Source organism: Malus domestica, chromosome 01 (genome assembly GCF_042453785.1).
Source record: "Malus domestica chromosome 01, GDT2T_hap1".
NCBI lineage: Eukaryota > Viridiplantae > Streptophyta > Magnoliopsida > Rosales > Rosaceae > Malus > Malus domestica.
This window is the reverse complement of record NC_091661.1, coordinates 15,245,829-15,256,629: the sequence shown is the minus strand read 5'-3', so window position 1 is coordinate 15,256,629 and position 10,801 is coordinate 15,245,829. Positions and strand designations below refer to the sequence as shown.

The window sequence follows — 10,801 nt, the reverse complement described above, 5'->3', positions numbered from 1 at the left end:
TCTCTTGAGCTCAAGATGGGGATCCTCCTGATCACAAAATCTGGACCGTTCAAATTTAATCCAACGGCTCCAAATAGGGAGCCTTCTAAAATTTATAATAATTATAACCGTTAAATTAAATTTGAACGACTCGGATTTTGTGGTCAGGAGGATCCTCTTCCCCCAAAATCAACACTCACTCACCAATCCTTAGTCAGAATCAATCACCTTCCACTTTAAATTGGAAGAGGATCCTCTCTTGAGCTCAAGATGGGGATCCTCCTGACCAGCCCATCTGGGCCTTTCAAACTCAATCCAACAGTTACAATTATTATAATTTTTAGAGGGCTCCCTGTTTGGAGCTGTTGAATTAAATTTGAACGACTCAGATGGGCTAGTCAAGAAGGTCCTCATCCTGAGCTCAGGAGAGGATCCTCTTCCATTTAAATTAACTGCAAAATAGAAGCATCCACCCTCTAGACTTTTTTGTCATTTTCCCCAAATTTTTTTATTTATTTTCCCAATTTTTTATTCTCCAATGCATAATCCACACACCTTCTCAAAATTTTCTTTTACTTAATTAACCCCCCAATCAAAAGACATTTTGCATGGATGAATAATGAACTACCTGGAGATCCTCACCCCAAAGAAGTAAAAAGCTACCTCTCCCTTTCTATTCTACTTCTCATTTCTCACCAACCCTTATAAATATAAACCCCCTTCCTATCCTCTTTCACTTTCTCCGCACTCTCCCACTTCACTTCCCCAAAATATTTGCTTCACTTTCATTTGTTCAATACTTCCTCTCCTCTTGCACATTCATGTTCTAATTGTTCTTTCATCTATTTTATCGTTTATTATGTTGCTTTTGTCATGTTAAATTGATCATCGCGATCGTCCATTTTAAAGGCTTGAAGTACTTTGATTTGTGAGTTGTCAAACTACATAAATTCCTTGTCTGTTAACAATTATTTTCTCAATTTCTTCATTTATTCATCTTCAAAAAATAAATGTGCATGACCAACATCAAAGAAAGCCTTTTACCAATAGAGCGCAGGCCAAGAATGCTTCTCAAAGATTTCCTCGGTGAAAATTCTAACTCATGTTCTTCAAGTGGTTTCATATCATTTCCAAGACAGTTACCATCCAATCCAAGCAATGCCCCCAAAACCCAAAATTCATGTTCAGAAAATACCAATACCATTTCCAGAAAACTACTCAGAAGCAGATCAAAGGCTGCCTGGACCACAATCTCAGCATTCCACTCTCTCATGAATGCAGTTAAAAACATGTCATTTACCGCGGTAAAACCCCCCTCGTTTTTACCTAGGAGCCTCTCAAGGAGGCTGCTGCAGTCAAGACTGAACTCACCAAGATCATCAAGGAAGCAAGGTAGTCAAAGCCAAGTCCAAATTACCGTGCAAGTCAAAGATATCATACGGTGGACATCCTTCAGCGATGAGAAGTTGCCTCCACCTCCACCTTTGGATTATGTTTCTTCACCTACGCATTGTACCGCAAGCACCACCATAACAGGGTCCACCACCACATGTACTACGTGTAGTAGTAATAGCAGCAGCAATGGGTCGAGCTGGTGTGACAGTGATTTTACCTCCGAGTTTTTACCGCCTTGGGGTGGCAACTCTGACCCTGACTATCAGGAGGATAGTAAAAAATATTCACCATGTGTCGGCAGGGATTCCATGGAGGCTACATCAGGGACAGGAAGTTACGCCGCATTGGGACCCAAGGTACGTCAATTATTTAGTGCAACGCGATCTAAATTTATATTGTGTGTCTGCTGTTGAGGATCCTTGGATGCTAAGCTTTGGCTGTACATGTATCGGAAATGTCCACATTTAAATAGACATGATGAGTAAAATTGTCTTTAGTGAAAAACAATGGTTGCTTAAGCTCTGTAAAACACAATTTGCTCATAGACGGATGACTGACAACTGTTAATTTTATGTTATATTTCTGAATTAACATTATCTTTAATTGTTTCGATCTCAAATTTTTGCTAAGCAGTTGGCCAGTGCATATCAGACAAAATGCAAGTCACCATTAATTTAAATAAGTTTAGATCCCAAAGTACTTCTTTTTAATTGTTTAGGATTTAGTTCTGAAAATATACAAAAGTACCAAAACAACACTGCCACTATTTTAATTTTTTTTTGTCAGCACGATTGAATATTGTGATTTAGTTACTTTTGAGGTAACAACACTTTTATCACTAGGGCAAGGGGCATGGCCCAGTGACATATTTGACCAAAAGGATTCTCCAATCTGTTGAGAGTTGTCCCACATCGGTGAGGGATAAGGTTTGCTATGTGCTTATATGGTATTGAGCTACTCCCTATATTGCCAATTGGTTTTATGGTGGAACATTAATTTCATCATGATATTAGAGCGGGTTGTCCTCGTGTGAAGCCAAACGGCCGCACGCGTTTCACGTCACCCAGTTGTTGTCTACATGTAGGCTTGAAAATCCACCACATGTGCGGGGGCGTGTTGAGAATTATCCCACATTAGTGAGGGACAAGGTTTGCTTTGTGCTTATATGGTCTTGGGCTATTTCTCATATTGCCAATTGGTTTTATGGTGGAACCCCAATTTCATCATGGTATCAGAGCGGGTTGTCTTCATGTGAAGCCAAATGGCCACACGCGCTCCACGTCACCCAGTTGTTGTCCACGTGTAGGCTTGAAAATCTACCACACATGCAAGGGCGTGTTGAGAGTTGTCCCAAATCGATGAGGGACAAGGTTTGCTATGTGCTTATATGGTATTGGGCTACTCCCCATATTGGCAATTGGTTTTATGGTGGAACCCCAATTTCATCAAGCAGCGTGTTGAGAGTTGTCCCACACCGGTGAGGGACAAGGTTTGCTATGTGCTTATATGGTCTTGAGCTACTCTCCATATTGTCAATTGGTTTTATGGTGGAACCCCAATTTCATTATGGTATCAGAGCCCACGGTGCAGGCCCGTGCAAGCCAATGAGTTTGTCACCCATAAGGAAACAAGTCTGAACTTTTAATATATAGACGACAACTGAGTTCCATTGAAAATAAGTGGGCCCAACATGAGCCGTTAAAGTCCCACATCGGTGGGGATAAAGTCCCACAAATGGATTTAAATAGAATTACCCTACTCTAACTAATACTGAGACCTTTTGTGGTAAAATCCCACACCTGACGGATTGGGCAGATGGTAAATGTGGGGACAGTATCGATGTCGTTAAAGTGGGACGGGCCCGATGATCTAAAAATTCCATTATGGGGAGTAGCCCAAGACCATATAAGCACATAGCAAACCTTATCCTCACTGATGTGGGACAATTCTCAAGGCAAACCTTGTCCCTCACTGATGTGGGACAATTCTCAACACAATCTCTCTGCCTAAATTATTAAGGGCATTCTTCCTTACACATGATGTTCTATATTTGATTGTCTCCCTTTCTTAATATCACTTGTATAAAACGATAAGATAATGTTGACTATCAAATTCAAATTTTGTGATAAGCATTTATATTCTATCATGTACCTACTGAATTGAATTTTGTATGTGGCAGGTTAAGCTGCCACTATGTGATGAAGAAGATGAGCAGCACAACCCAGTTTCAGTGCTTGGTTTTCAATTTGGGGAAGATGAAGACTCGTCATTTTCAAGTAATTTTGATCAAAGCCTGGCCAATATGGAAAGTACGTGTCTTCTTCCTTCTTTCTCTCTATAACAAGCATTGAAAATCCCGACTGAAGTAAGACAAGTCACTCATATTACTTCAGTCTAGACAAGTCACCCAAGTCCCCTAGTGAAATTACTTGTGGTTCAAAAGCCTTATTAGTCGAGTTTTTTTTTTGGTAACGTAATTATTGTAGGTTTTCTTTGTTAAGTGTGAGTCGCGACCTAAACGGTCTAGGCGAGCAACCAAGTAGGTCTGGGCACCCTTTATTAAATTTCAAAAGCCTAGGGATTAATCCAGGAGGTGGCCAACCACCTAGCCTTCGAGATATTTAGAATAGTTGTCCTAGTGGCATAAATTGTGTTTTGAGCCCTTTTTTCTTTCTTTCTTTAGATTGCTTAGCACAATTTTTTCTTTCTTTTCTCAAGTATAATGCTAACATTGTATCAAATTTTAATAGGGACAAAAGAAATGCTTATGCAGAAGATCAAGCTCTTTGAGAGTCTTGTAACAGTGGATCCTATCAACTTAGACACATCAATGTCGTTCGAAGAAAGAACCAACATTGAAGAAGATGACGAAATAGCAGAAAGGGCAATGGAGCTGTTAAATCATTGCAAAGCAAGTTGCTCAGACCTAAAGAGCTGGGAGCTGGAACTAGTAGAAGATCAACTATTGTTTGATTTTTTTAGAGAAGAAATGTGTGCTCAAAGAAATAAAAAAGAAGATGGGTTTAATAGGGAAATGATTAGCAAAGCAAGAGCTTGGATGAGTGGGGACTGGGGATCACTAGAGCACAACAAGGAAGCTTGTGTGAGAGATATGCACAAAGGAATGAGGTGGAACAAGTTTGAGTTTGAGCAAGAGGAGCTGGGTTTGGAAATAGAGATTGCCTTGTCAGAGTATTTGGTGGATGAGCTTTTGCTTGATCTCTTATCAAGATAAGAAATCTACCTCTTGAGAAGGACTTTGATGCAGGGAAAATTAAGGGATTATTTTTTAATTTGTAATAAATTAGGATATATAGCATGAAAACCCTAAACTCTTAAGGAAAATATTAGAAGGAAATATTACAATATCTTCCTCATAAAACAAGTAATCTTTTTATTTTTATTTTTATTTATTTATTTATTTATCTGAAAACAAGTAATCTATAATTGAGATAAAATATGCTAGGATAACATAAAACAAATAATCTTTGTTTTTTTTTTCTCTGAAAACAAGTAATTGTTGCAGTCATATTTAGAATAGTAATGTGATTGTGTAAATCCTAAGGAATCTGGGAATGTATCTTATATTCCTATTATGACTAGATTACTTATTATATGTTGTAATACTAAAGGGAAAGGTTTTACCCTTCCTACTACTATAAATAAAGGCACAATGGGGTGAATCAAACACACCTCACAATTAAATCAATCTCTCTTCTCCCTAAAGCTTGCCGCACCCCTCTCTCTCTAACCCTAGATCGCTCAATCAAATAGGCCTACAACACGTTATCAGCACACTCTTGCCAGAAGCTAAGGAATTGACGCATCGTTGGAGGAGGCTATCATCCACCACATTCAAAGGCTTATTCGTTTTCTGCTAATCAGGTACGCTTAAAATAAAAGAAGATATTTGAAACGTCCACGAAGCATGAAAACATTCCCCATGATGCATGAACCCCTCTATGTTTATATTTTCCTTTCGATATATATATATATATATATATATATATTGTATATGTTCATATATTTGTCAATATATATATTTGTTTCATGCATCGCACAATTAAATTGTTATGTGGAATTTGTGCCGTAGAAGCATAAAATTAATTAAAAGTGACCTGCAGTCCATTAATCTGATAATGAATCCAAAATTATTGACCTGAATATCACTTTTAGACATTAACGATTCAATAATTTATTTTTATACTTTGAACCGTCACATACTTTAATAGTAACGAAGCTCTCACACTTGAGTTCCCGAAGACAACTCAAATCCACTACACTTAGTTAGTATATTGCATTATGTGTTTCTTGCAGGAACCTCTCATTATGAACTAATTGTTCATAAAACTAAATTGAACCTGTAGTTTCAAATTTAGTGCCTGTGAAACCCGAAGTTTTCATTCAAAACATACCACATGAAACCCGTAGTTTTCATGCATAAATTAAACCAATACATGTCTAAAGAACCTGTATGTTATACGATATATGTCTATGGCTTACCATATGACTAATCACGTTTTCTCCCTCCGTTTTAAGGACATGTCGAACTTGAACAAGCTCGATTTCTCTACTCTAGAAGTCTCTGGAAGAAACTATCTGAAGTGGGTTCAAGATGTGAAGCTCCATCTCACTGCAAAGGGCATTAGAGCCACCATCGAGACACATATCACCGACAAACCTGTTGACGAAGCTCAAAAGGCTATTGCAATGATCTTCATCCGAAGACACATTCATGATGCACTGCAGACTGAGTATCTCGCTAAGAAGGACCCACGCACCCTCTAGCTTGCTCTGGCCGACCGTTTCGATCACCAGAAAGATATATACTTACCTGAAGCAAGACACGACTAGTAGCATCTTCACTTCCAGGACTTTAAGTCCGTGAATGAATACAACTCTAAAGTTTGTAGAATTCGTTCTCTATTGAAATTCTGTAAAATGGAATTAACCGAATCAGATCTTCTGGAGGTTGACCTTCCATGCCACCAATATTGTCCAGCAGCAACAATATAGGGTACAGAAATTCACCAAGTTTTCAGATTTAATCTCTATATTACTTCTTGCTGAAAATGAGAACCAGTATTTGATGAAGAATCATCAAGCTTGACCCATTGTCTCAAACGCTGCACCTGAAGCGCATGCGACCTATTCTAACAACCATAAACGACGAAAGAACCGTCGTGGTTGTGGCAATGGGCAGCAAGCCCAACCAAGGTCAACAGAGTGCCACATCTAAGGGAAGAATTGCAACCCAGCAGCGTCCACCTCTCTCCCCTAAGGTCCCAAACTTCAAGAACAAGGGCAAAGCTCCCGTTCAGGCTGCTTCTACTGAATTGGACATGTGATATAGCTATGGATCAAAGGATCATTGGTCACGTGTATGTCGAGCTTCACCTGAGGCTATTGCCAAGTATCATTCCCGTCGTGAGTCTAACTTTGCACATGTGGATCATCCGGCAGATGCAACTACATCATTGGAGATATTAGATTTCCAAGAGGCGTCAGTGCCTATAGATGAATAAAATAAGACATGTATTTAGGGTGTTTACCCCTAGTGGCCGAACCCACTAGGAGTGGCCGGCCCTACCCCCCCTATTTTGCTAGGTTTATGGTTTAATTTTGAACAATTTTTCTAAGTATTTGGAATAATTTGTTTGGTTTTGGTTTGTTTTGAATTATGGATTGTTATTTGAATGAATATTATTTTCTCGAATTGCTTAATTGAATGAATGGATTTATATTTATACATGTGACCAATTCAATCAATTTATTTCTAGGTATGTCTAGTGGGGAAGTTAGTTGTCTGGCAGATAGTGCAACCACGCACACCATATTGCGTGAACGCCACTATATTACTAACTTCATACCCAAGAAAGCTTCTTTGACAACTCTCTCAAGCTCATCCAACCTGATTGAAGGATATAGAAAGGCACATATCATGTTGTCTCATGGTACAATTCTGACCATTAAGGGAGGCACTCTATACTCCACGTTCCGGAAGAATGTTGCTGAGTTTTAGAGATATTTGAGATAATCAATATCATCTTGAAACCACTAAAGATCATGGTTCTAAATCTCTTTGTATCACTTCGTATGAATATGGCCAGAAGCATATTCACGAGAAGTTGGAACGCTTGCCGAGTGGATTGTACATCACAACCATTCGCGGCATAGAAGCCCATAGTGTGGCCGGCCCTATGCCTGAGTTCCTGGACACTTTGTTACTTTGGCATGATCGTTTGGGACATCCTGGACATGACATGATGCGTCGTATCCTCAAATCTTCACACGGGCATAAGTTACATCCCTATGTTGGATTCCCACCATGCAAAGCGTGTTCTTTAGGGAAGTTGAATACTCAACCCTCACATACAAAGATCATTCACGACCCCCCTAAATTTCTTCAGAGGATTCAAGGGGACATTTGTGGACCAATCCAACCAACCTGCGGACCATTTAGATACTTTATGGTGTTGGTTGATGCATCGACAAGATGGTCACATGTTTGCTTGTTGTCCACACGCAATGCCGCGTTTGCTAAACTCGTAGCTCAAATCATTAAACTAAGGGCTCACCAACCTGATTATCCGATCAAGTCGATTCGACTGGATAATGCTAGAGAGTTTACGTCACATACTTTTGACGATTATTGCATGTCAGTAGGGATAAATGTGGAACATCTTGTACCTCATGTTCACACCCAAAACGGCTTGGCAGAAGCTTTCATAAAGCGCCTTCAATTGATATCTCGGACTTTGGTTATGCGAACCAAACTGCCGGTATCTGCCTGGGGCTATGCAATATTGCACATAGCTATGTTGGTCTGCTTAAGGCCCACCGCTACCCAACCACATTCACCGTTACAGTTGGTCACTGGATACGAGCCTGACGTCTCGCATTTACGGGTGTTTAGGTGCATTATTTATGTGCCAATAGCACCGCCGCTACGTATCAAAATGGGTCTTCAGAGAAAAATGGGAATCTATGTCGGTTATGATTTGCCATCAATTGTTCGATACTTAGAACCCTTGACAAGAGATCTCTTTACCGTCGTTAGGGGGAGATAAGCATCGTAACATTCCCGTAGAACGTCGCGAATTGTCGTGGTATGCTCCCATTATGTCTCATTTAGATCCCCGCATTGCCCAGTCTGAAACTGATGTGCGTCGAATTATAGATCTTTAGAGCATTGCTCAAAGCATGCCAGATGCTTTTAATGATCTAGCAAAGGTGACATGATCCCATATACCCGCTGCAAACACACCTGCAAGGATAGATGTATCCCGTGTATGTCAACAACCCGCCTGGGAAGGCTGGACCGTCCCCGAAGGAGGGGAGGCCGCACCTTCCAAGTGACAAGGTACATTGGCAACTAGCCAATCATCTGCTCCGACCCTGAAGCGTGGCAGACCCCTTGGTTTAAAGGATTCATAACCCCGGAAGAGGAAAATGGCACCAATTAGTGACCCTAGTTTGAATCCGACCATCGCTCACTCATCTGTTCCAACGCATGAGGTTATTCTAGATTACAATGATGCTTTAGATGAAACATGTTGGCCTCCCGAGAATCGTGAGATTTCGGTCCACTACATAGTATTGGATGAGGTTTGGAATAAGAATGAGATGATCGTCGACGATGCATTCTCGTACTCAATAGCTAGTGACATCATACTTAGCGACGACATTGAACCACATTCTTTCGATGAAAGCCGACGTAGAACCGATTGGTTAAACTAAAAACAAGCAATCCAGGTCGAACTCGATTCGCTCGCGAAACGTAAGGTATTTGGACCTATCGTTCCTACACCACCACACGTGAAGCCTGTTGGCTACAAGTGGGTTTTCGTGAAGAAGCGTAATGAGAAGAATGAAATAGTGCGATACAAAGCACGCCTCGTAGCGCAAGGCTTCTCTCAGCGCCTGGGGATTGATTACGAGGAGGCGTATTCCCCCGTAATGGACGTTATAACATTCCGCTACCTAATCAGTTTGGTAGTTTTCGAAAAAACTGAATATGCAGCTTATGGACGTGGTAACCGCGTATCTCTATGGGGGTAAATAGTTCTAGACCATGGAACACTCTTTCAATTGACTGGCTCAAATAGTTCTAGACCACGGAACACTCTCTTAATTAGGTTGAGGAGGTCACTCTACGAATTAAAACAATCCGGGCGGATGTGGTATAACCGTCTGAGTGAATATTTGACAAGTTAGCGTTATGTGAACAACAAACTATGCCCATGCATGTTCATAAAGAAGTCACATTCCATATTTGCAATCGTTGCAGTTTATGTCGATGACAAGAACCTCATTAGGACTCCCGCATAGCTTGAGGAAATTGCTACACACTTGACATCGGAATTTGAGATGAAGGATCTTGGGAAAACTCGATACTGTCTCGGCCTGGAAATCGAGCATTGTTCGGATGGAATCCTAGTACATCAATCGAACTACACCCAAAATGTGTTATGACGTTTTAATGAGGATAAAGCAAAGCCTTCGAGTACACCCATGGTCGTTCGGACGCTAGATGGTCAACGAGATCCCTTCCATCCAAAGGAGGATAAGGAAGAGATTTTGGAACCCGAAGTTCCTTACCTAAGTGAAATTGGGGCTTTATTGTACTTAGCTCAGTGCATTAGACCCGACATTTCCTTCGCTGTGAATCTATTGGCTAGATACAGCAATGCGCCCACACGTAGCCACTGGAATGGTGTTAAAGATATTTTCTGCTACCTCAAAGGTACTACGGATTTGGGCTTGTTCTATACCCGTGAATCTTCAAGTGTTGCTGCCCCCTATGGCCCTCGGATTGATTCTCGCCTTGTTGGTTACGCAGATGCTGGATATCTGTCTGACCCACATAGAGCACGTTCTCAAACGGGTTATGTCTTTACCGTTGGAGACACCGCTATATCTTGGAGGTCTACCAAGCAAACGCTAGTTGCGACTTCGTCTAACCATGCTAAGATTCTTGCCCTACATGAAGCATCGTGTGAGTGCTTTTGGTTGAGAGAAGTTATGGAACATATTCGAAGCACTAGTGGTCTTACATCAGTCGTTGACTTTCCTACGACGATCTTTGAAGACAATGCAACATGTATCGAGCAGCTGAAGAAGGGATACATCAAAGGAGACAACACCAAGCACATAGCGCCAAAGTTCTTTTACTCACACCAGCAGCAGCAGCATCAGAACATTGAAGTCAAGCAAATCCATTCCCAGGACAACCTGGTCGATCTCTTTACCAAGTCGTTGCCCAAGTCTACTATTCAGAAGCTCGTCCAAGGAATCAGTATGCGTACATTATCTAAGTTGAATAGCTTGTAATTCTCTTAATTAGAAGTTATGTCTAACTCAAGGGGAGTATCTAAAAGCATACTCACATGATCTTAATGTACTCTTTTTTCTACGATTAGGAGCA

The 10,801-nt window shown here is 40.7% G+C and overlaps 1 protein-coding gene across 1 annotated transcript; it reads left to right on the top strand.

Moving 5' to 3' along the window:
• Positions 1-529: 529 nt before the first annotated feature.
• On the top strand, positions 530-4,777 carry LOC114820168 (uncharacterized). The gene is made up of 3 exons (XM_029090615.2): positions 530-1,730; positions 3,554-3,683; positions 4,125-4,777. Exons 1-3 carry the CDS (start codon positions 990-992, stop codon positions 4,607-4,609), a joined length of 1,356 nt encoding a protein of 451 aa, XP_028946448.1. The 5' UTR covers positions 530-989; the 3' UTR covers positions 4,610-4,777.
• The last annotated feature ends 6,024 nt before the right edge of the window (positions 4,778-10,801 follow it).